The sequence below is a fragment of the Cyphellophora attinorum genome (assembly GCF_001299255.1).
Source record: "Cyphellophora attinorum strain CBS 131958 chromosome Unknown Contig6, whole genome shotgun sequence".
Taxonomy (NCBI): Eukaryota; Fungi; Ascomycota; class Eurotiomycetes; order Chaetothyriales; family Cyphellophoraceae; genus Cyphellophora; species Cyphellophora attinorum.
This window is the reverse complement of record NW_017253234.1, coordinates 663318-687164: the sequence shown is the minus strand read 5'-3', so window position 1 is coordinate 687164 and position 23847 is coordinate 663318. Positions and strand designations below refer to the sequence as shown.

At 54.1% G+C, this 23847-nt stretch overlaps 10 protein-coding genes across 10 annotated transcripts; 7 read left to right on the top strand and 3 right to left on the bottom strand.

Annotated features, from left to right (window-relative positions):
• Positions 1–157: 157 nt before the first annotated feature.
• On the top strand, positions 158–1291 carry AB675_1980 (uncharacterized protein; the record flags this gene model as incomplete). Its single annotated transcript, XM_018141912.1, has 1 exon — positions 158–1291. The coding sequence occupies one exon, from the start codon at positions 158–160 to the stop codon at positions 1289–1291; it is 1134 nt and encodes a 377-aa protein (XP_018002770.1).
• A 289-nt stretch (positions 1292–1580) lies between these two features.
• Positions 1581–3445, bottom strand: AB675_1979 (Demethylsterigmatocystin 6-O-methyltransferase; the record flags this gene model as incomplete). The annotated part of the gene is made up of 2 exons (XM_018141910.1): positions 1581–2500; positions 2554–3445. 2 exons carry the CDS (start codon positions 3443–3445, stop codon positions 1581–1583), a joined length of 1812 nt encoding a protein of 603 aa, XP_018002968.1.
• Positions 3446–4602: 1157 nt separating this feature from the next.
• Positions 4603–5656, top strand: AB675_1978 (uncharacterized protein; the record flags this gene model as incomplete). The annotated part of the gene is made up of 2 exons (XM_018141909.1): positions 4603–4931; positions 4975–5656. The coding sequence occupies 2 exons, from the start codon at positions 4603–4605 to the stop codon at positions 5654–5656; spliced, it is 1011 nt and encodes a 336-aa protein (XP_018002901.1).
• A 185-nt stretch (positions 5657–5841) lies between these two features.
• On the top strand, positions 5842–8366 carry AB675_1977 (uncharacterized protein; the record flags this gene model as incomplete). The annotated part of the gene is made up of 2 exons (XM_018141908.1): positions 5842–6305; positions 6386–8366. The coding sequence occupies 2 exons, from the start codon at positions 5842–5844 to the stop codon at positions 8364–8366; spliced, it is 2445 nt and encodes an 814-aa protein (XP_018003106.1).
• Positions 8367–9314: 948 nt separating this feature from the next.
• On the top strand, positions 9315–10946 carry AB675_1976 (putative transporter; the record flags this gene model as incomplete). The annotated part of the gene is made up of 1 exon (XM_018141907.1): positions 9315–10946. The coding sequence occupies one exon, from the start codon at positions 9315–9317 to the stop codon at positions 10944–10946; it is 1632 nt and encodes a 543-aa protein (XP_018002618.1).
• A 696-nt stretch (positions 10947–11642) lies between these two features.
• On the top strand, positions 11643–13132 carry AB675_1975 (uncharacterized protein; the record flags this gene model as incomplete). Its single annotated transcript, XM_018141906.1, has 4 exons — positions 11643–11829; positions 11882–12159; positions 12217–12410; positions 12460–13132. The coding sequence occupies 4 exons, from the start codon at positions 11643–11645 to the stop codon at positions 13130–13132; spliced, it is 1332 nt and encodes a 443-aa protein (XP_018003084.1).
• A 1653-nt stretch (positions 13133–14785) lies between these two features.
• AB675_1974 (uncharacterized protein) lies at positions 14786–17427 on the bottom strand (the record flags this gene model as incomplete). The annotated part of the gene is made up of 2 exons (XM_018141905.1): positions 14786–17076; positions 17133–17427. The coding sequence occupies 2 exons, from the start codon at positions 17425–17427 to the stop codon at positions 14786–14788; spliced, it is 2586 nt and encodes an 861-aa protein (XP_018002786.1).
• Positions 17428–17824: 397 nt separating this feature from the next.
• Positions 17825–18436, top strand: AB675_1973 (Phosphatidylinositol N-acetylglucosaminyltransferase subunit gpi15; the record flags this gene model as incomplete). Its single annotated transcript, XM_018141904.1, has 1 exon — positions 17825–18436. The coding sequence occupies one exon, from the start codon at positions 17825–17827 to the stop codon at positions 18434–18436; it is 612 nt and encodes a 203-aa protein (XP_018002888.1).
• A 45-nt stretch (positions 18437–18481) lies between these two features.
• On the bottom strand, positions 18482–20380 carry AB675_1972 (putative tRNA pseudouridine synthase C25B8.05; the record flags this gene model as incomplete). The annotated part of the gene is made up of 1 exon (XM_018141903.1): positions 18482–20380. The coding sequence occupies one exon, from the start codon at positions 20378–20380 to the stop codon at positions 18482–18484; it is 1899 nt and encodes a 632-aa protein (XP_018002954.1).
• A 738-nt stretch (positions 20381–21118) lies between these two features.
• Positions 21119–21988, top strand: AB675_1971 (uncharacterized protein; the record flags this gene model as incomplete). Its single annotated transcript, XM_018141902.1, has 1 exon — positions 21119–21988. The coding sequence occupies one exon, from the start codon at positions 21119–21121 to the stop codon at positions 21986–21988; it is 870 nt and encodes a 289-aa protein (XP_018002941.1).
• Between the last annotated feature and the right edge of the window lie 1859 nt (positions 21989–23847).

Genomic DNA, 23847 nt, shown 5'->3' with positions numbered 1-23847 from the left:
TCTTTGGGACCGTCGAGACCTTTGTTTGGCGCGCCCCAACCACCTGACACTGCCCTGTTGTACCTGAAGAGGTCTGCAACGACTTGCAGCCTTTGATCGCATTCGGAACGGCCTCATGGCTACCACGGAAGGCCCTGCAAGGCCTCATGGTACGATCATGGCATATACAGGTTCTGACCAAGCGCTAACCTCGACAGATCGACACGCTCGAAGAAGGCCGTTCGCGAACTGGATGAAGCGACTTGCGAACTTGAAAAGCTTGCACAATGATTCGAGTCAATCAAACGGTCAGAGGACGTCCGCAGTGTCCGCCACGGCCAAGTCCCGAAAGGACAGCGTGCACAAAAACAATCCATACCCATACTCTGGCAATCCCGAGCCTCAAGACCGCCCAGCCTATTCATCAGATGCCGCGTCGCCCATAGCATCGCGCCCGAGCTCGACAACGCATAGTAAGCGATCGTTATCACCATCAAGATCAAGCCATGGCCAGCCGAAATCTCGGGCGCCTACTCTTGCCACAACCGCCGAAACCACGCACTCGGATGTCGCACCGTCAGGGGTCGGCACAAGCGGAACAGCAGCGCGCACAGACGGTGATCGCAACAGCACGTTCTCGTCTCCAGCGCCGTCATTGCGCTCCATGACAACGACTCTAACGACCATCCAATCCACGGCTCCAGCCCTACACAACGCTACGAATCAGTCAAACCAAGCATTTTCCTCCTCATTCTATCCGACTCAGCCCGCCACCGCCATCCCATCTCACCTAGCACCCCTGGCTCACCCTACCACTTACTCAGGCGCCACCGCCAACAACGTCCTCACCGACGACGCCTCAATTTTGACACTAGCGTCCTCCTCGAAACGCCGCAGGCGCAACAGCGTCGACACCAATGCCTCAATGAAAGCCATCCCGCCTGCGTCGATGTTTGGCGGCAGCCGCGAATCTTTACCTCTCTCCGTACTTAGTGGCACGGTCATCCACGGCGACCGGCAAGCAGATAACGCGTCTTTGAGAGACGCATCTGGAACATATGCTAGCTCGAAGCTGAATCCCGAGAGGGCAAGCTTGATATCTGCTTCCGGCGTCACGGCGCCTGCGCTGGCGAGCGAGAGGAATAGCTATATTGGCAGTGCCAAGTACGGTGGTGATGCGGCTAGTGTGAGGAGTGGGCTGTTGGGAAGCAGTGGTGGACCGCTGCATGGGAGGAATGACAGCATTAGTGGAAGTATTGGTGGCGGGTTGGAGAAGAAGGACAAGGACAAGGAGAATCTGGGGAAGGAGTAGAGGTGGAGTGTGTCATCTGTTGTTTTGTCAGGCCGACGTGCAATACTGCATTTCTAGAGGATAGAGGCTTGGTGTATGGACAGGAGAAACAGTACGCTATATTGATACCCAACGATGCAGAGGCTGGAAGCTACAGCACTAGGAAAGAAATGAGGCTGAAAAGATATTATTTGGAAGTTTGCTGTGTGCACTGTATTTACAAATTCCTTGCCCTTCGCACCTCAGCGCCCGCCCCGAGGCCTGTATCCGACCAACTCACCCATTTGCTACCTTTACCGGAATCCCGCGATTACTCTCCATGGAGTTTGTCAAGATCACGCGTCTCTGTGGCTTCTGCAACCGCTTCCAACGCTGAATTGATCTGCTCCTCTTTGGTGTTGGCTGTTGACGGTCGCTCCTTATCTTCTGTAGTGGCTTCGGGCGCCGGCTCCGCAGAAGCAGGAGGAGCTGCTCGCTCGGCTACATCTGGTGTGGCTGTACGGACGGGTTCTTCTTTCAAAGTTGAGCCAGTATTAGCATCTTGCAGTGCTGCGTCCGGTAGTGATGTGTGAGCTAGCTGTGCTGAGTCGGTCTTGCTATCGACGTCCTGGCTTGATGGGTCCTGGTCGGTTGTGGTGGTGGATTTGTCCTCGTCTCGGACGATGGTGAGGAGTTGTTGCTCAACATGGGACTGCTCTTTGGACAGTTCGGGCTCGGCCTTGATATCGTCTTCCACATGTCCACTATTAGTACCATTTGTTGCGCCATTGGTGTGACCGTTAGTGGCTGGAGGTGCTGCTTCCAAGTGGCCATTCGTTGCTTCTGATTTCTCCGTCACCTCATCAGCGGGCCCGTCCGTCGACGGTACAGCTGGCGCAGCTGTCTCAAGCGGGCCATCGGTCACTCGCTCCTTCGTGCCCTTCAGTCGCGCCTCAACAATAACGCCAAAGCCGGAGTCGCTCTTCCACACCTTGACTAGCTCACAACCTGCGTCCTCCAGTACCTGCCGGAAGCAGGCCTCTGTGCGTTGCTTGCCACCCATGTTGAACATGGTGATGTCGAATGAGGCGAGCGTGAGGTCGTTGGGTGTGACGTGCTCCGGAAGCAGGAGGTCCGCAATCAGTATCTTGGAGTCGTGAGACATTGCTGGGACTAATTTGGAGATGATGTCGGTGCAGAAAGGGTCTGAGAAGTCGTGGAGGATTCGGCGTAGGAAGTATGCTCTTGCTCCTGGACAAGTTTATCAGCATCACAGTGAAGCCGACGGTATTGGAGATTCTTACCTTTGACCGGCTGTTCCGTGAAGAAGTTGTGTTGTATGCGCTGGACCGATTTTGGCAGGTTCTCATTTTCGGACGCCTTCTTGATGACTGGTGGTAGGTCCTCCAGGACGAACTTGCTTGGGTCGAGTTGAGGATACGCTTTGAGAATCTGTGCGATTACATGACCTGCACCGCCTCCCACATCGACCATGCTAACCCGATCATCATCGCCCTCTCCCAGTTGTCCGAAGTCATAGTACCCAAGGAGTGGTATGCTGGCATCGGCATGTGCAAGGCCTGCTTGGAATGCGTGCAGACGTTCGGGGTGCTGAGCCATGATCTCGTATATGGGCGTGCCTTCTTGTTTGTGGTTCCAGGCATAAGGGCTGTATCTCTCGTCCATTGGTTCTTTGAAGCCTTTGTCTGCGAGATACATGTGAAGATTGGAGATCATGAGAAACGATTCATCATACACAAGCTGGAAGAACATGCCGGGACCCGGCATCAACGTATATGCATGCGAATGCTTGGTATGAGCATAATGATATGGCTCTGGCGATTTCAAGAAGCCTGTACACACCAGTATACGCAGAAGTCGTTCTAGCAGTTGCGGACTGGCCGAGGTCTGACTCGCGATATCGTCCAGGGAAGTTGGGCCAGGGTATGCTATCGCATGCAACGCTTTGAGGTGCAGACAAGTACGGATGGCGACCAGCTCGTTGGCGTTGGCTATTTGAGCGTCTACTGAGTCGAATGGATTTCGCACTGTGTTGATGAGCTCTTTTGCTTGGTTGATAATAGTATTCCGCGCTCCAATGCCTTCCATCGATAGTGAGTCGTCATAGTTCGCCGCGGCCTCAGTCAGGCTCTTGACCAACGCTTGGACTTCATCCTTTGATGGTAACATCGACATGGTCCTAGTCGGCTGCTCGTTCAGGTTTTCGGTGCAGTACTTGACCTACCGGTGTACCGTTGGCAGTGGTCGAGATGCAAAGTGAGGGGCTGAAACACTTCTTATCAAACGAGCCTAGATGAATGCTTTGTTGGCGCAGAAATCAGCCATGCCTTCGTGACCAGGTCAAATGAAGCTAACTAGCTCAGCTGCGGCATCAAACGAGCTCCTGCTCAACACATGCTTTGTTCTTCCAGAATCCAGATTCAAGTGACCGATCTGGCCATTTCGTTCTTCGCCTAGTGCTCGCGCGGGATCCGCGGCCATGCTTTAGCTTACATGTTGGGTGTGCGCATCCCCTACGCGTGTAGGCAGCGCGTCTTGAGCTCCGTTGGCTATCTGCGTCGTATTCGAAAGCTTCCCAGCAGCTCGTCAACCAACCCCCGCGCCCACCAAGAGCCGCTGTCAAAGACCGTTTGCCCGCATGAGTCAAGATTTGCACGTTAAGAAGACTAGAGCGCTGCCGGCATCCCCTGGAGCTCGCCTCGACGAAAATGGATATGAGAGGTGTGACACAAGACAGTCCAGCTTGCACCGGCGTGCGGACCGGGCCCTAGGCGTGGAAGCTCAGTCGACAATCGCAGATCCACTCGCCAGGGTCTACATCATGCCGAGGAGCTCGACCAACACCCCAACCCTGTAATCAGCGCCCCTTCCACCAGCAACTTGCGATTTGATGCGACATCGTGCAGCTTTCAGCTAAGCGCTTGTTCGTGTTCCGCTTCCCGGTCAACAGCTGTCATACACTGATGGGGATTGGCGCAGTAAATGCTCGGCTAAGAAGGTCCACGAACAGACGAAATTCAACAATTGCTCCTTCCTAGGATCAGACCACGGGTGGCTGCCGACTCGCAACCATGCCCAAATAATCTTTGTACAGCGCAGCAAGAGCGATGTCGTTATCGACGTCGGCTTTCGTGTCCCATAAGTTGACACGTCTGTCATGATATTGACAGATATCCCCAGGTTTGCATGATGCACATCTATGCGTTGTTCACATGATCCGAGTACAGCGATTCATCCTGCGCACGTTACACGGGAGGGTCCTGCGCTCGAAAAGCCTTTCTTCTCGACTGAGTCTGCATGGCGCTTCACCAGCAGGTATTCAACATTGAGCTATGTCTTCTCTCGATATCTCAGACCTTGATAGCGTGACTCTCGAGCCGGACTACTTCTCGGACGAGGGCTATGCGGAGTCGGTCGGTACGTCATATGCGACCAGCATCGCTTCAGAGATCAGGAGAGGCATCGAGGAAAATGGCCGTACTTATCCCGCCTACGGCATGAATGAGTATGGACTGCCTGTCGATGAGGCCGAACAAGATCGCAATGACCTTCAACATTGCAAGTTCATGCTCATTCTAGGCGACCGCCTACACCTGGCTCCCATCCGCAATGATCCCACAAATATCCTCGACCTTGGAACAGGTTCAGGTATTTGGGCAATGTACGTATACTGTCCATGTTGCTCTCTCGTGCTAACAGCGTAGTGACATGGCAGATAAATACCCCACGGCTCAAGTCATTGGCGTCGACATTGCCAACGTGCAGCCACAATGGCTTCCCCCAAATTGCGCCTTTGAGATTGACGACGTCGAACGCGACTGGATTTACAAGCCTGACTCCTTCGACTTCATACACGGTAGGGAATTCCTGCTTGCGATCAGAGACTGGAGCAAGCTCATCAAGCAATCGTACGATCATTTGAAACCGGGCGGCTGGCTCGAGCTCTCATCTACTCTACCAGACGCTGGAAGCGACGATGACACGATTCCTGAGAATAGCGCCTGGGTCCAATTTACTCAAGTTTTCTTCCAGATAGGTGAGATCATTGGGGCATCGGGCCACGCTCCAAAGACTTGGAAGGCAAAAATGTTGGAACAAGGCTTCGAAGACGTGCATGAGCACATTTTCAAAGTACCTTGTAACGCATGGCCAAAGGATCAACGTTACAAAAACATCGGCGCTCTGGAGCTAGCCAACCTGGATCGAGGCGCCGAGGCAATTCTGATTCGAGGCATGACAGGTGTGCTCGGGAGGACGAAGGAAGAGGCTCAGGTCCTCTTTGCAAAAGCTCGACAAGAATCACGAGACTTACGAATGCATGGTTATATACGATTTTACTGTGTGTATGGGCGAAAGCCGTCCAAGAAGGCCTACAAGGATGAATGAAGGGGCGCATAAGGCGCTGTCGCAGATTGCACAGTCCATTGTTCGGATTTGTGGTTCGCATTCCTGAGGAGCCCCTTGCGCTTGGTCCACCCAACAACAAGATTCTTACTCCCCTTCTCCAAGCGGTCGCGACAACAACACGCATCTTCCGACACGCTACAGAGCAGGAGTAAGGTTTCGCAGAGATGTTTCCCTCGTCAGATCCCGCAATTCCAAAGCTAGATTCTTTAGATGACCTTTTCGACGACGACCCGACCATGCCCAGTTCTGTAGGGGAGACGGGCTACACAGGCCAGCCTAGGTCCATATCGAACCTGACGGCCGACTCAAATTCGATGGAAATCATGCCATCACTTGAGATGGCAGCAATCAAGTCAGCACGCGCTCCGGAAGACCACCATGTCAACAGCAGTAACGAAGTATCATTCGTGACCTACGACGAGTTCGCTCCGGTGCAACCACCTTCCCGGTCGTCCAAGACCGCATCCTACTCTGGTTTGTCGACAAGTATCAGACCGTCATTCCCAGGCGCGCGAATGTCGCAGCCGGTAGACGCACCACATTCGCCACCGGAATCACCTGCAGACAGTCACGCCGAACGCTACCCTGACGATATTCGCAGATCAGCTTCGTCGACAGACGCAGACTTGTTCAGTGACGTAGAAGATTCTGACTCGGAAGACGAGCCTCGGGCTTCGAGCCAACAGAGACAGCTGATATTCCTATAAGCGCGAGCGGCGGCCTTGGTCTCAACGATGAGATCGTCAACTATGGCGACTCCAGTGATGTTGGAGACCACGAAGAGCCTAGTCACCTTGAAAGCATAGATTTTGGATTCGGGCCGGGTGTTCGGGAGGCCAAGCCAGAAGTAAACAGGTTTCGAACAGTGTCGTGCGATTCATATCCAAATGCAAACTCTCCTACAGAATCACAACTCGTCGATGAAGGCTTCGAGTTCCATAATCAGTTGCCAGAAGAAAAGCAAGCGACCCAGTTCGAGGACGAAGCCTTTCGCGACGCTCTGAAGGACATCTCACCAGATCTGCCGAGGAAGCAGCAATGGTATGCATGGCGGAAGGTGATGGATGCGCTGGACCATGCGCAGCCAGAAGAAGAGGAGGAAGACCTCTTTGACGACTCAGAGCTGCCAAACGACTTCTCGCTGGGGTCACTGGCAAATCACACCTTTGGTGGTTGCCAGTGTGGTGGTGACGAGAGCAAATGCTCTTGTGCTCCCGAGCATTGCAGCTGTAGTGGTTGCCCACGCAAAGCCAAGGCACAAGACAACGACGCGCTAAGACATGCCTTACCCACCACCAGCGAAGAGGAGCCACAAGATGTTCCGATGGTCATAGGCTACACGCCGATAACCCCTGCATTCCCGAATCTTCAGTACACCCAGGCTATGCTGGCTCGTGAAGGTTCAGCTGTCAAGCACACACTTCCTGGTCTAGGCCATCTCAATGAGGACGAGGGTCCAAACCACGGCAGCACCCTTGAATACGCTGGCGAACTCGACAGCCTCAATCCCAACTGTGGCTGCAGCTGCGGTACCACCTGTAGATGTCCAGAAGGACAATGTCGCTGCCAGAAATCGGACCAAGCCACCTCGGCTGAGATACCTCCCGAAACTACTGTTGAGCAGCTCTTCGAAGATCCATTCAAGCGTCCTGCGGCTTATTTCCACCCGCAAGAAACGTGGTCCGATGCCGCGACAGCAGCTCAATCACCTGCACCGTCCGAGCTTCGAGAACCTAGAGGACCAGAGCCGCCCTTTCCTCAGATCGCTACTCAGCTCAGTCATGCCGCTACCTTCAGTGCGAACGATGCCCCCACGCCAGAGCCGGGCCCGAGGTCGCCAAAGCGTTACTCACTGGCTCCGGGATCGCCATCCAAAGAGCCTGTGAGTCGTCCAGATACACCGAGGCCGCAAGGAGATTCTTATGAGTATGGAATTCGAGAATCAGTCGAGCCTGAATTACCCACGCCCATCTCTCACAGGGAAACGACGCCAGCGTATGAGGATCGATCGGGAACGCCGTCGCCTATCTCACATCAGACGCCGTCGGATACGTCCATGCACGACGCGACGCCCACCCAGATACATGCTCAGGATGCATTCACGAGAGGAGTCCCTGATATGTTTGAGAGGGAAGGGTCAGTGCTACCAGATGCACCAGCTGTCGAGCGGACACTGGACTCGCCGCCCGATTCGCCCATTTATTCTGCGATGCCACCTGTCCCAGCCATCCCCGCAGAGCACCTCCACAGCTATGAGAGGCAACACACCAGCGTTCCCACACAAAGTATAGAAGGACATGGCCCACAGTACAGCCAGATTCCTGTGCCACCAATGCCTAACTCGCCCACACTCAAACCGCGCAAGCAGCGTGCGACCTCGACGAGCAATGCAGCTGCCCGACGCAACACAAAGTCCGCTGTGCATGGCTCAAAGATCAGCAAAGCACAGCCGAAGCAGAGGAGTGTGACTCGGAAAGCGACCGGCAAGAAGGTTCAGGCAGCAGTCAATAAGATTGAAGACAGCGTTCGGAAAGCTGAACAGGAAGAGGAAGTCGAAAAGCAAAGGGTTAGCAGTAGTGGAAGCGCGAAGAACTGGGCCGTTGAGAACAATCAGAAAGATGGTAGCCCGCCTCGGAGGAGTGCGCGGTTGCGGCATAGGACGGTGAGCCCGAGTCCATTGCATCTGTAAGGACTCGTAGTTCCGCATTGTTGACGAAAGGGCATAGTTAGTGGTCAGGCTGTGGGGGAAAGAGATTTATATTCGCTCTGTACAGCTACTATGTACGAATCATGCCATACTTCTCTAAGACTGTCAACGGACGGATGAGCTGTGCGCTATCTCAGCCTAGTGACATCGTATGGTCGGCACTGTCTCTCTGGCTGGGATTCCTGCACGTTGCCTTCGCCGACCACCTGGGAATGTACTTGTGTCTTACCAGGGACCTGACGGCAGGTTCACCGACACGCCTTCCAATTGCCCAGGTAGAGCATTTTGGTTTACAGCCCCGAATAAAGAAAAATCCGACCTCGAGTAAGCGCTCTGCTGGACCTGGCGTATTCGCGCGATGTAGGCCACGTTGACTGAGCCGTCGAGGGAGCATCAACCTCAGAAATAAAAGAGCATCTTCATTGAGCATCGACCACCTGGGTGTCACGTACTTGTATGCGTTTCCGCAGTGTCGGACAAAATCCGAAGCTCCCAAAACGCCGAACTCCCAACAGCGCCACTACCGGCTATCGGCACCGACCAAGCTACACTCAATAGGGTAAAGTAAAAGACAAAATTCGATCTTGCCATCGAAGTTGCCTCGTCATGGGCGCTTTGATTCGTGGAAAGACTCCTGGTGTCGGCGATGGCAATCGCTGTGCGCCCTCTGAGGGCAGCCGCGATATCGAGGACATGGAGATGGGCGGTCAAACGTTAGAATGCATCCTCATGAGGTATTTTCAAACTTCCTTCATTGTGTATATGTTTGCCATTATTCCTGCTGTTGTGGATCTGATTGCGCCGCTGTACTTTCGTTAAGAAGCTCTACTGCTACCAAGCCGGCAGATGCCACTTGCCGTTCAACGTCTATCAGATCCTCGCGTGAGCTACCGAAACACCGTATCGTCTGACGCATGAGACCAAATCACCATGACGGAGCACCACACCCACGAGGACAGCAACGAGACCCGAGCAGCACACCAAGCCGCTGAACAGCAACGCCAGAAGCAACTCGGTCTCCAAAGCACACTTGAGCGCTGCGCCACGGCAGACGACAATGACCATGACCAAAGGCCACCGCTCAGTAGTGTCCGGTCGCACATCTCATCCCATCATGACATGGCAATATGTCCTACCGTAACGACATCAACCACTCATGTCGAGATCAACGCTGCGCAGTATGAGAGGTTCTCCACGAGGCGGAAGCACGCTATTACTGCCATCCTGTCCCTGTGCGGCTTCCTTGCTCCAATCAGCTCGACAGCTATCCTGGCCGCCATTCCAGAAGTAGCAGAGACTTACAAGACCTCTGGCTCGATCATTAACTTGAGCAATGCGCTCTACATGATTTTCATGGGGCTGAGTCCGGCATTTTGGGGCCCAATCTCCAGCATATATGGGCGAAGGTGGCCGGCGATCATCTCAGCCGTGCTGTTCACCGCTTTCAGTATCGCAACAGCCGTTGCGCCGAATCTGGCGTCCTTCTTCATATTCCGGATGTTGACAGCTTATCAAGGTACAAGCTTTCTCATCATTGGGTCGGCTTGTATCAGCGACATATACACACCCGTCGAAAGGGGGACGGCACTTGGATTATTCCTCAGCGGAACCTTGATTGGTCCAACAGTCGGTCCGTTTACTGGTGGCATCATCGTAACATTTCGAAGCTGGAGAGTCATCTTCTGGCTCCAGACTGCTTTGGGAGCATTTGCAACGATCCTGGTCATCTTCTTCCTTCCGGAAACGATTCCAGTAAAGAAGATTGAGGAGCTCAGTGAACTTCCTCGCGTCCAGCGACTGAAGCGGATTGCACATTGGACTTCGCCCTTCCGCGTCGCTGTGATGCTCTTCACGTACCCCAACCTATTCATTGTTGGCATTGCTTCCAGCAGTCTTGTCTGGAACATGTACTCTCTGTTGACGCCTATACGATACGTCCTCAACCCCCGATTCCATCTCACTTCGCCGATTCAATCTGGCCTGTTCTACATCGCGCCAGGTTGCGGGTACCTTTTGGGAACATTCTTCGGCGGTCGCTGGGCCGACTTCATCGTCAAAAAGCACATCAAGCTGAAAGGTCGACGCGTGCCTGAAGATCGCCTGAGAAGCTGTTGGGCATTCATGGGCATCGCCATCCCGGCTTGCATGTTGATTTACGGCTGGGGCGTGGAAAAGGCGGTCGGTGGCATTCCCCTGCCAGTGGCGGCTATGTTTGTGCAAGGAGTCGCTCAATTGTTCTGCTTCCCGAGTCTTAACACCTACTGCCTCGACGTAATGCAAGCCAAAGGTCTCTCGGCGGAAGTGGTCGCAGGAAACTACATGTTTAGATACATCTTTGCGGCGGCTGGCTCGGCGGTAGTGTTGCCGGCAGTGGAAAGCATCGGAGTGGGGTGGTTTTCAACTATCAGCGCTGGGTTCCTGGTGGTCAGTGCTGCCAGTGTATGGGCAACTACTGTCTGGGGAGAAGGTTGGCGGAGGGCCGTGGACCAGCGGAAGAGGGAGAAGCGGAAACAGAAAGAGCAGGCTGAACTTGCGGCAAGGAGTGATGGAGAGAAAGTCTGAGGCTTTACGTACTCAAGAGATACGCGTTCAATGACATATTAAGATACATTCTCGTTCCAAAGAGGCTGTGGCCCCTGATGTAGTCTGTCAAGCTGTCGCCTCGTCGCCTTGTACTCACTCTCTCACGGATTTGTCCGGGGATAAGATGTTGGAGTCAATCATGCAAGCAGCCTTGATACTGAAGCTTTCGTAAGATCCTTCCTGAGTATCAGTTTTGCTGTTCCTTTGAAATCACTGATGGTGCATCTGGATGCCCACGACGAACCTCATCAGGGCATAAATGACTCCTACACTTGTCCTAAGCGTGAAGCGATTTCTCGAAATCAGGCCTCTCGCCAAGGCGTTTGACCGATGCAGCTAAAATTCTACCAGGGTCGAATGGTCGGAACACGATGTGGTCCTTGAGTGCACGCCCAATCTCCCATGGAGGACTTCGAGATTGACAACCATGGCTGCACAGATCGTGCAACTCAGAGACCTATGTTTAGGCCCCCAGATGCTGTCGACGACACTCCATCGACGCAGCCAGGCAGGCCCTGTCCCTGATCGTCGGCAATCATGAATCTCTCCACCTCCAGGTCAAGTTGTCGTTTTCTTTTCGTGTTCTAGAGTTCTGCGTGCGCAACGAATGTCTGCCCTTCAACTCGCCGTCTTGCTGCGATGTTGAAGACCTGAAGGCATCCACAAATAGGCAGGATGCTTCTCTATGTTGCTTGCTTTGCTGCTTGTCTCGCGGCGCTGTGCTCAGCGCAGGAGCTCAACTTCAATCAGACGTGGAACCTCACCACCGTACTCAGCAATCAAGCTCAACTGACACAATTCACCACTCATCTGAACGCATATCCGGCGCTGTTCTCGACGTTGGCGAACGCGAACGTTACCAGTAGGCGTACCAACTTATTTACTTGCTCTGGATCGACTAACACGCGGCACAGTCCTTGCGCCGTCCAACGAAGCATGGTCGAAGTACTCTGGTGACGATGGGCACTCTGCCAACGATACAGCATTCCTCGAGTCACTACTGTCCTACCACATCGTCAAAGGTGTCTATCCTTCGGTGGTCCTAAAAGAAGACGTCAAATTCCTCCCCACACTTCTTGGTCCAGGCCAGTTTGCGAACGTAACAGGTGGATTGCATCTGGGGGCATACCCTGCTGAAGGGAATGTCGTCTTCGAGACTGGGCTCAAAGAGCGCTCTGGACTTGTGACTGCGGTACGGAGAATATGTTCGGGAAGACTCTACATGCACAGACTGATCCCGGTTCAATAGGACATTGCATACACAGCCGACAATATCTCTGTCGTCGGAATCGTCCACATCGTTAACGAGGTCTTCCGGATACCTATTGCCGAAGTTACCACAGTCACGGACGTGGGATTGAACGATGTAGCCGCCCTACAGCTTACCCAGCCCGTCGACCAGAAACTTGTGGGATTCCTCGGTTTGGAGTCGGACTGGACCATGTGAGTGCGTGCCTTGACAGGGCGCCCTCTGTGCTGACAGCTCCCGCAGGTTCGCACCGAAAGCAGCCAAAGGCGCCTTCCCCTCCACCGACGCAGAGAGCTTCGCCATCCAAGAGTACCACTTCATCAAAGGCCAAGTTCTGTTCAGCTACAACTTTACCGATCGCAGAGAAGTCACGACTGTCAATGGGAAGAATTTGACGTTCTATGTTGCGCCGAATGGTACGAGATATGTCAATGATGCGATGATTGTGGACTCCGACTACCTCATTTCTACGGGGGTGTTCCATGTGATCGATACAGCGCTGGACCCGCGCATTGAAGACGCAAGACCGAGCTATCTCAATGCTACGGACTCGTCATCGACGGGCCAGCCTGCTTCTTCTTCCAGCGCAGGTCTCAGCTCTGGCGCAAAGGTCGGCATAGGCGTCAGCGTGACAATAGTCATCCTGGCCATACTCGGCGTCACAGCCTTTTTTCTGCTTCGGAGACGCAAGAGGCGTACTGGGCCGCCGAGCGAGCTGCCTGCGACAGCGACAAAGGCAGGAGGGTGGCGAGAGATGCACCAGATGTCTGATGACAAACATCCACAGGAGATGCAGGGTGCGAACAGTGTGCATGAGATCCACAGCGAAGGCAGATCCGGACGTGGCGAAATGGAGGGATCTTCCGAAGGGACGCGAAGTCGTTATGGAGGAAGTCAGCCTTACGAAATGCAATGACGAAGTCTACTGGAGGGCAACTTCGAGTTCGCTCCTCCAGCCAACTACAAGTACTTCCATCCGCTTCCTGCTACTTCATAATATGCCTTCTGCTTATCCTGCGCGTCCTCTCAGGTCACCATCTACCCCTTGCGACAAAGTCGACTGATGTCGTTGGGGGTAGTCCCTTCATCCGAATGCCAAGACCTGCACGAGGGCAAGTTTTCTCGCAGTGCAAACCGTCGATGTCTCAATACTCACCTGCCCGGCCTCGGAAATGCCAACAAACGCGGGGCACGGAGCAGACTTCACATTCGTGCGTGGTCTCGAGTCTCGGGAGGCATTACGCCAGTGGGGCCGGGCGAATCTCTGAAATCGTTGTTCGCGACAACTAAATTCGACTCTGTCAATTGGGCACTTTTGGATCCGAAATGGGGACGAATCCGTTGGTGATACCGAGTATGGCATGACCAAGTAGGGGCGGTCAATAGCGGTGGAAGATGGTGGCGTGGTGGTTGATCAAAGATCGGGTCAATTTGTATGAAGGCTTGGCGTATTCTGCCACGTCCGCCTGCAGCGCTGATGACCGTGAGGTGTGGCTCAAGGAAGATGGTGGCACCCAGTGGCTCGCCAAAGATGGAGTGCTCACTTGATACAACATCACTCTGTCGGAAACGAACAAGTCATGTTCAGAAGTACCCTTTCATCGAGATATATTCAGGAAACCAGATGACAAGCAAACTCAGGGACCGGATGACATGACCACATCACTCGCGCCTTCCTCTCCCAACTTGCAAGTGCGAAATGACAGTAGGAGCACCCCAAGATCGCTCCTTCCTATCGATCGAGTTTGACAATGTCCCGAGCGGCAGGTGGGTCACCGAGCACCTTCCACAATTGCCCATCTTGTCAACCGGCGTCAGTAGAGCTTGGGTGAGACCGGATGACAAGATTGCCTTGATACAGCTGCGCTGTTCCTCTTACACCTTTGACGTAGACAACGATGAGCGGAGCTGAATAGGCTGTAGGGATGGAGGCCACTTGGCGATACCACGGAGAGCAGGTCTACGGCCCATGGTGTCCGGAGGTCTTGTCAACCGGCGTTGGTCGGCCTCTACCTGAGACCGGATGACACGGACGACCCCAGTCAACCGGTCGACCTCTCTGCGTTGCTGGACCTTCTTCTTGCTGTTCAATATTCGAGGTGATGCCGGCAGGCTGCTCTCGGTGCGCATGGTTCTGGGTCCACAATCTCCGGACCACAGTTGTCGCCCTTCAATGACGTACGTCATGCTGAGGGAGTCCTCCTTGGTGATGTATGACCAAGCATAGTTGTTATTGATCAGCAGCAAAGAGAGACGGAATATGACTCTGTTCAAGAAGACACGGGAGAAGGGAGTAATTTCGATAGAGAAAGACACTCATCATTCTGCTATCGAAGAGGCAACTCGAAGCCACGAGATATCCTTAGTTCTTTTGCGCACGCGCAGTTGGTGTACAAGTACAGTCAAAAAGTTTGCTAGGACTTTTTCATCTCGACATCTTCAATCCCGAAGACGAGGAGGCGCCCCCAGCTGAGCCGTCGCAACTGCACCCACAAAGGTCCCCTGCCCGAAAAGCCATACTCAGAGACGAGATTCGCCGATCCCATGGGCTGTCAAATATCCAATTTGACTAGTGGGCGTTATTCCATCCACGTCCAGACCCGCCATAACCAGCATAAGTGTTTCCGAATGCACTCGAGCCGTAACCGCCATACTGGCTGGCTTGATGGCCACCTCCCTGTTGCTGTCCACCAAAGTTGCCGAACCCGCCTCCATACTGTGGATACGCGCCGAAACCCTGCTGAGACTGCTGCTGACCGAGACCACTCTGCTGACCTTGACTGGCGTTCGTGGTAGAGCCTGGGCGTCCACTCTGAAGGGCAGGGCTTGGACCAGATGCTTTCAATGCGTCTTCGCTGCCTTGGTGACTGCCGCCATGCTGACCCAGAGCTTGGCTGTGACCGAAGCCGGAAGAACCGCGTGCGAATGGGTCTTGCGCAGCGCTGAAGCTACCACTAGTGGCAGCTGTCTGCTGCTCAGAAGGCTGGGTGGAGCCGCTGCGACCGTAGCCATTATCACCACGACCTCCATAGCTTCCCATGTTGGAGGCGCTGCTGGCGTGGTCGTAGGAGTACTGCTGCTGGGGCTGGCCGTACATGCTAGAATTGTACTGGCCGCCACCATAGTGCTGGTTCTTGCCGTACGCGTACTGGTTGCCATAGTAGTCTTCCTGTTGTTGTTGTTGTTGTCCTCCTTGACGACGAGCATCGTCAAACATGGGACGATTGGCGCCATAGCGATGCTGATGGGACATCTGATTCATGTACTGCTGTTGAGAGTACTGAGGATACTGTTGTCCATAGCTGCTCGGGTAGCCGTAAGGGTAGCCCTGATGTTGGCCAGCACCCATGTGCTGTTGCTGTTGAGACGCTTGAGATTGCTGGCTTGGGCCAGTTGGAGCAGGAGTGTTACTGCCACTGTTCTGCCCTTCGTGTTGGCTGTATCCACGCTGTGGACCGGCTGTCGCATACTGAGACTGAATATCTTGAGCAGACGTACCGCCAAAACCGCTTGCCGCGCGTTGGCCATCATGATGTTGGCCGTAACCATAGTATTGAGCATAAGCTTCGCGGTCGTAGTAGCCGCTCATGTTCTGCTGGCCAGCAGTCTGTTGCTGACCTGGGACTTGCGATGCGAATGGTTCCTGCGCAGCAGGTGGTGCTTGCTGGGAAGCAGGTTGACCGAAAGGATCGTAGGTCTTTGCGCCTTGTCCATATCTATATGGGTCGCCGAAGCCGGAAGCAGCCTGCTGTGTAGACTGATGGGCTTGTTGAGGCGCTGGAGGTAGGCCAGGAGCTTGACGCTGTGCCTGAGGCTCGGTGGGAGCTTGGATCTCAGCAGGCGCAGCTTGTTGCTGTTGCTGTTGCGCTTCTGGCAGACCAGGAGGGAGCGAAGCTCGAGGTGCAACTGGAGAGTCATCCGGAAGTGGAGTTCGAGTCTCTGGCTCCTCACGATCTTCGTCAAAGTCGTCCCCATCGCCATTCAAGCCCATCTTGCCAAATTGTACAGCAGTCTTCTCGACTGCATGATGCCCTGGCATTACGACTGCCTCTTGTTGTTCTTTGACCTTCCTCATGAAGCTTGCCGATCGACCAGCGGCGGTGGCTTTTAGGGCAGTCGCAGCATAGCCGGATGCGGGTCTGACAGGGGCCTTTGCAGCCGATGCAGCCTGATCCAATGGGTTTTGCGTGCTAGCAGTGGTACTAGCTACTGTCTGCGAAGCAGGAGGATGCGACACATCAGGCAGTTGTTCCAAATTATTTTCCGTCAGCTCATCATTACTAGGAGGCAGATCATTCGGACCTTCGGAATGCGGAGCAGAGGGAAGTTCGGAGGGCGAGTCTTCGACAACTTGAGGTTCGATGGGAGGCGGCAGCTCCTGAGCATGATCTTCGACAGGAGCAGCTATTGTGGGAGCAGGGAGCGATTCGGGTTGAGCGGTTGGGACAGGCTTCGGTGCTGGCGGCGGCTTTGCGAACAGGCTAGCCCACCCGCCTGCTTTGGCCGATGAAGCTGGTGCAGCTGATTTCTTTTCTTCGACGGGCGCAGCCGATTCGGTGTGGGTAGCAGTATCTCCGTTGGTCGGTTTGTCCCATGCGCCGGCAGCTTCTGCTTGGATCTCGCTCGTTGGAGGCACTACCTCCCAGTCGTCCGATTTTGTGACTTGCTTGGTACCGTTGGCTTGGGAGGCAGTTCTGGCACCTCGTCCGCCACGGCCGCCACGCTCGGTGCCACGTCCGCGGCCTCTGGTCTCGAGTCCACCGCGACCACGACCTCGAGAAGAGCTTCCATCCCCAGAAACAGCTGCATCTTTCGCCTTTGGCTGCTTCTTCTTGACCTCACCCCATTGTGAAATTGTGCCTGGAGTCTAGTCAGCCAAATGCTTTCAGCAAGCGAATCAGGTTTGTCGAACATACCAGATGAAATTCGGTCGACAGCAGCTTCAACGTCGCCTTTGGTCTCTTCAAGTGCAAAGACTAAGTCTTCATCGCTCCATCCAGGGCAGATTTCTCGCAAGAAAGGGATTTTGTCGCCGAATTTGCGCTTGAGCTCGCCGACCTCTCCTTGATCCTCGAGGCTCACTGGTAGGTTCTCCTGGTCATCTTTCTGAGTCCGAGAAGAAGTTCTGCCACCTCTGTAGCCGCCTCGGCCGCCTCGAGATCCACCTCTGCCTCTTGAGCCACCCGTTCTGGCGGGCGCTACTTCTGACATTGTGGGTGTGTGAGGCTGTGTTTGTAGGATGGTAGGGTGATGGGATGAAAGTCGAGCCTTTTCTTTCGATGGGCTGGAATCTGCTCAGGGCAGCCGTCTCCGGAAGAGAGCAGGAGTTCTTCCAATATGATATTTGATTGCGAATCGAGGTACAGGAAGGAAACAGCGCAGTAGATTTGGATGAGAGGAAGTGTTTGTTAGGTACCTGAATACTTTGGTTTGCACAACGACCAACCGCAGCACCAAGACCCACTTTTTGGTTTCCTTGGCGCGCGTCGAGTTCCAACCTCGACGATGAAACTGAGATTCTCAGAAGAAAGTGAGGTTTGTGTCAAATCAATCTCTACGTTCCGATGGTGCTGCGGCAGGCGATGCTCTGACGGGTTGAGCTCTGCCGATGAAATCACATCTATCCGTCGAAGCGCCTTCCTCGACTGCTACAGAATTCGTGGTCTCAAGCAGGCGGCCTTCCTCCGGCGTGCTTGCCATTATTGGCTATGCTGTCCGCGTCACAGTGTGCTACCACGCGTTGCTCGTAGTAATCCTGAGGCTTCGATCCACTGGCCATCTCACAAACGATAATGTCTACCTCGAATTGTTCTTACGAGTCACAGTAATTGATGGCATCCTCGCAGCAATTGCCGCAAAAGCGGAATGGTGGATGTTGGCGGTCAGCATCGCCTTGACCTTCTGGCTCTGCCTTCGTCGCCCATACAAGGAAGAGTCGCTGCTCGTTCTGCAAGGCATGGGTATTCAGACGTCGACAAGCTCGCCGTACTTCTTCGTTGGGCCAACCACGACCTTCATCTCAACTACCAGGATTCAAGATATTGTCATCCATGAGGCCTTCAAGGGATTCGAGGTCAAGTTCTACCTCGCCATCATCGTCGAGGGAGCCTCAGAGGTGGTCGTTGTATTCCCAAGTCTGCTTCCACGTCTAGATGTACTGCAGAAGGTTTGGCGTGGTGCAAGAGCATGCTTGTATGCTCACGCGACCAAACCTGGGTGACAAGCAGCAATGTGCTCATTCAACCAGAACCCATGCCAAACATGCTCAGTCGTCGCCAGAAGCCGGTGTCCTGTCTGCTCTTCGAGCCCCACGACCAGCCAGATACTTGGCATTCTGTGCTTCGAGACTCTCGGTCCTGGCCTTCTTCATCACGGGAGTGTATTTACCCACAATCCGAGCATTATCTCCGCCGTCGAATACCTTCGCACTTCGCTGTGAAGATGCAGGCTCACGGAAACCACCACGCTCGAGTGCCGAGCCATCGCCTTGCCTTAAAGCCAGATCCAAGAGACCAGCCGTCACAGTTTCTTCCAGCTTCGTCTTGCGCCATTGCGTCCACAATGTGTCAGCAAGTCCTCCGAGACCGAATTTGCCGTCATTCTTGGTCGTCAGAGAAGGTATCGTGGCCGCGTCACCAGCATAGATCCAGTTCAGCTTGCTACTGTCGTCCTGGTCGGGCTTGTCGTATACGCAGTCCCACAAGACCAGCGGCCCATCATCTGCCATCTCATACACTGGCTTCCCCGGATTCTTGTCGATATTGAGCAATTCGTCAACTATACCCGGCTGCTCCAATCCATGCCCGACCAGGAACAGAATGGCGACCATGCACCTGACCTGATGCCACAAGAATGCGCTGCCATGGACAGAGAAGCAGTAGACCTTGGGTCCCGACACACCAACTACCTCCTTCGTGCCCTGATCGGTCCCATCGATACTCAACGCCGCACCCCTCACCACCTCCTTCCCCGCCCCCTTCCACTCCTCGACATCCGCCCAATTAATCCTCCTCACACAATCCTTCATCTGCTTACTGGCATCCAGCTTGCAAAAGTTCCGATAATCATGCAAGCCCATCAGCTTCTTCGCCGCTAGCCGCATCGCCTCAAAATCCAGCCACCCTTCTCTCACCAACGCCGGCTGGCCGTCTGCCCTCCGCATGCCTATTGGTCCAGGCGTGGGCAGAAAGGCTGGATTGGTGAAGAAGTATTTGTATTGTCGTTCCTGGCAGGAGAAGCGGGCGTCGAAGTCGGGAGGTGGGTTGGGGCACCATGCGAGGATGCGGATTGAGGGCGGGAGGATGGCATTGAGGATGGAGATGTAGGGGAGCTCGTCAGCTATCGGGTCGAAAATGTCCAAAGCTTGGTGTTGACCGTGTGGAGCATCAGGAGGAGGAGGGGGTGGATCAGAAGGAGCAAGAGCAGGCGAGGAGGAAACAGTGGGATCATCATTACTTTGTGTAGAAAGTTCCTCTGTACCACCATTTCCACCCTCGCCATCTCCATTTCTCTTGCGTGAGCCCGCCACCACTTCTTCCCCTTCTCTCTTCTCTAACCTCACCGGCGCGACTTTCCGCTTACTCCGCACCCTCACCCCAATAACCTGCCCGAATGCACTCACTCCGCGATCCGTCCTCCCGGCCTTACTATACCCACACCCATCCCAATTCACCTCCAGCCTCATCTTTCCCTCTCCTGCAGCCCCCTCCTCCGCACTCCGCCACCGAGCCCTTCGCACCTCCTCACCCCAAACCACATCGACTCCCTGATCTGCGCCCTCGCCGAGCACCGGACTTATAAGTCTAGCCTTCCGCAACGCCAGCCAGAGCACCTCCTCAATGGTGGGTTTGGGCGTGACAGTGCCGTTGGCGTGCTCGTAGCCGTTGTAGTGCTGGCCGATGTACGAGAATTTGAGCGCGATGGGCCGGGTGCTGTGGAGCGAGGGGTTGAAGGGTTTGGGAGTCCTCTTCTTGGATGGACGGGGAGACGGGCTTGGAGAGGCAGGGCGAGCAGCGGAAGAGGATCGGAGGGCGGCGAGTTGGGATTCGAGAGAGTGGATGCGGGCGATTAGGTCTGAAGGGGAAAGGGAGGCGTAGTCGGCTGGCGAAGGGGCGATAGATAATTCGGGCGCCTTCGCAGCCGCGGTGTCGGAGGCTTTTGACATCTTTCTGCTGGTGGTGGTGGACTGCGCACGTAAAGGCCGACACTTTCTAGCGGCTAGGTTAGTGGTAAACGGAAGAACAGTGCTACGATGGTGCAGCGCTGTCGAATGATTGTGCAGCTGTCGGCCGAGTTGTAGGCCCTGCTGCCGCATCGAGGTGAGGCATGTAGTTCACCAGAAGTTGCTGCAGATGCGGATTTGGGTTGGAAGGAATCCAGTGCGCATGAGGATGACAACTTTTGGAAATGATTAATTCGGACCATGATCGGATATTCTTATCCACGAATCACAGTTGAGGAGAAGTGGCGCCGCGAGTCACAGAGAGGCAACTTAGACGCTCAACATGACCCATGTGTGACTGCGCCCAGAGACATGTCTGTGGAAGGAAATTCATACGTATACGCCTCGTTGAAGGTATCCATTGATTTACTAATCGCCACGGAGACGCGAGTAGCGAGCCAATTCTTCGATTGGCTTTGGGCTTCTAGGAAGACTGCGAGATTTGCGGGGCGGGGAGATGGCCGCTTCGAGAACAACTTGAAGGCCTCGGCAATGGGGGCATGACGTTGATTTGATGATTTCTAATAATGCGACGATGGCGTGATGACGGGGAGAGTATATAACAGTTTGGACGCCTCCCAGTTCCTATATAGTTCCCAGCGTACGTAAAGAATAGCTTGAATCGCACCAATATCTGTCCAACAATTTGACGACCTCCACAGCAGCAGAGAAACAGCCGCCATGTCCGCCACCCAGACCCAAACCACCACTACGAAGCTCGTATCAGAGCACGACTCGACATACGTCCCCAGAGGACGAGTAACAACACCACTGAACTTCTTCAAAGACCCCGAAGATGGATCGAAACCACACAACTACGTCGAGCCTCAGGAAGGCATCCCACAGAGAAATTTCGGGATGACCACTGCGGACGTCGAGCTAAACGATGCGCGCGGACGAGAGTCTGACTTCAACCTCGACAAAGACGCTTTCGAACTTTTCCAGAACGTCAAGTCTGAGATGACCTATGACGACTGGGCAGATGATGAGAAAGTGAAGTCTACTTTCTACCCTGAAGTTGTTCAGTTCTTGCTCGACAATGTGCCTGGCTCACATAAAGTCACACTCTTCGACCACACTATCCGACGAAGCAACCCAGACGCACCACGAGCGCCGGTCACGAGAGTGCATGTCGACCAGACTGCTCGATCAACAGAATGGCGAGTCAAGCTGCACGATCCAGAGCAAGCGGACGAGTTGCTGAAGGGACGTTATCGGATCATTAATGTCTGGCGGCCACTAAATGGACCAGTGCAGGCTTCACCGCTTACCTTTGCTAGCGCTGAGACCGTTGATGACAACGACCTTGTGCCAGTTGAGCACCGTTATCCTCATCGGACTGGTGAGACTGCGGGTGTGCGGTATCAGCCCAGCCAGAAGTTCTACTACTGGTCTGGCATGCAGAATGACGAGAGGTTGTTCTTGAAGTGCTTCGACTCACAGGAAGGTGTTGGGCAGAGAGTGCCTCATAGCGCGTTTGTTGACCATCGTACACCTGAGGGGGCGAAGGGCAGGGAGAGCATTGAGGTCAGGGCCTTGGTGTATGGTTGAGTGTAGCGTTCTGTCGGCGGTTTTGGTACGGGCATATCTTTGAGGTACATTGTAATGATATTGTTATCTCAACTGTCTATGCGCACTCTCAGCACTGTACATTTCTGGAATCAAAGTGAGTCCTTGGCTGTTACTAGCATTTTCACGATAGTAGATGTTCAAAGTAACTCGCCACACCAGGCAGCAACTGGTGCTACCAAGCAGGACAAGCCGTGTGTCCGTGAGCTGGTCGGGCTTGAGGAAAGAAAGAAGGGAGGATAGTTGTGCATGGGCCAGGCCACTATTAAGTACTTATGTCCCGTCGACAAAGTGAAGAACGAGGCAAAGTCTGAGGCAGTCACTACTGAAGAGGAGGGAGGTATTCACTGCCAGCTACCAGTGGCAAGCTTCTCGTCCGCGATGTGATTGGCAGACCATCTACGGATAGTCCCGCAACGAAATGTCCGAGTGGCTCTAGAAGAGTGCTAGAGGCAAGGATTGCGCGACAGTTTCGCGTTCGCGTTTACTGGGGTCGATTTTGCAAGCTGGAGGCGCCGGCCAAAAGGTCGAGAGTCTGGCCTCGACCCGGACAGCGTTTAATGCACGCATCAGCAGTGTTCATGCAACGTCGGTGCTGACGTTGCGCGGATAATGTCACTCTCGAGTTGCACCGCACCAGAACAGCATTACAGGCGTTCGAAGATCATGTAGGCGGGCTGCCTTGAGATCCTGGGTTTTTACTGTGGCAAAAGAACTGGGCCGCTCATGATCGATCGGTCAGATCATCAACAAACATGGATCAAGGTCGGGAATCAAGAGCCCAGTATCGTACTTCGTAGTGGTGGGACTTTATGATGCGGTTCTTCATTGCTTGTACCCAATGTAAGGTGCTGTCTGCAGGCTCGATGCATGGAGGCACAATACCCACAGCGGATGTCTCACACGGCCAAGTAAGGATATGGAACCAAAACAATCGATGAAGCTCTGGGGTCAAGAGCACTCACAGCATGCTGTGCTGCAGCGCATGGCTTGAGTGATGCTGCCATAGAGGTCGCTGCAGACATGGAAACGCGGTTACGCTAGACTTTTCCACAAACTTGACAAAATATCTGGAGCCTGCAAGGTTGCTGCCCACTGGTGCAGCTCGAAGTGAAGACGCGTTTCGGGGGACATGCTCACGAGACCATACTGATGATTCCTCAACTGCTGCACTCTCTCGACAGTTTTCTCTCGTAGCTTGACCATCCCTTTCTACTACACCACCTTTTCATTGTATATTCCAAAACAATAGTCCCTTCACCTACTGCAAGGGAGCCGTTATCGATCACCTGGTAAGCGAGAGACCGCGTAGAGCCTAAACGGTCGCTACTAAGAGCCTTGGACACCGCCCTGGAGAACTCCACCCAGAGGGAGTCCTCTTCTCCCTCGCCCGCTTCCTCACACTTCGAGTTCTTCTCATTCCTCACGCACAGACGCCCTTCCAACATTAGACAACCCCTCACAACAAACAAAAAACACTGCCTTCCCGTCCGTTGAAGCCGTCAAAGTCGTTGGCTGCATGATTCTACACATCACATCCATCACAGTACGGGCTTCCGAGGGACTAGGTCGAATATCGATAAGTAAGCGGGCACGGCAATTTCCCAGCCTTCGGATTTTGGTCCCTGAACCTCGAAACCGCAAGGAGCTGAACCAGTGAACTGCACACACCTCGACTTTCCGGCAGCGCAAACCACGTTTCTAGACAATCGATAGCTGCCCTTCCGATCAAACAGTGCTTCCTGCTTCCTGTTGCCACGTCGCGCCTTCCGACAATCGCATCCACTCAGCGCTCAAGGCTCTTTCCTCGTCCAGCGTCGCGTACCTGCAGCAGCATACAT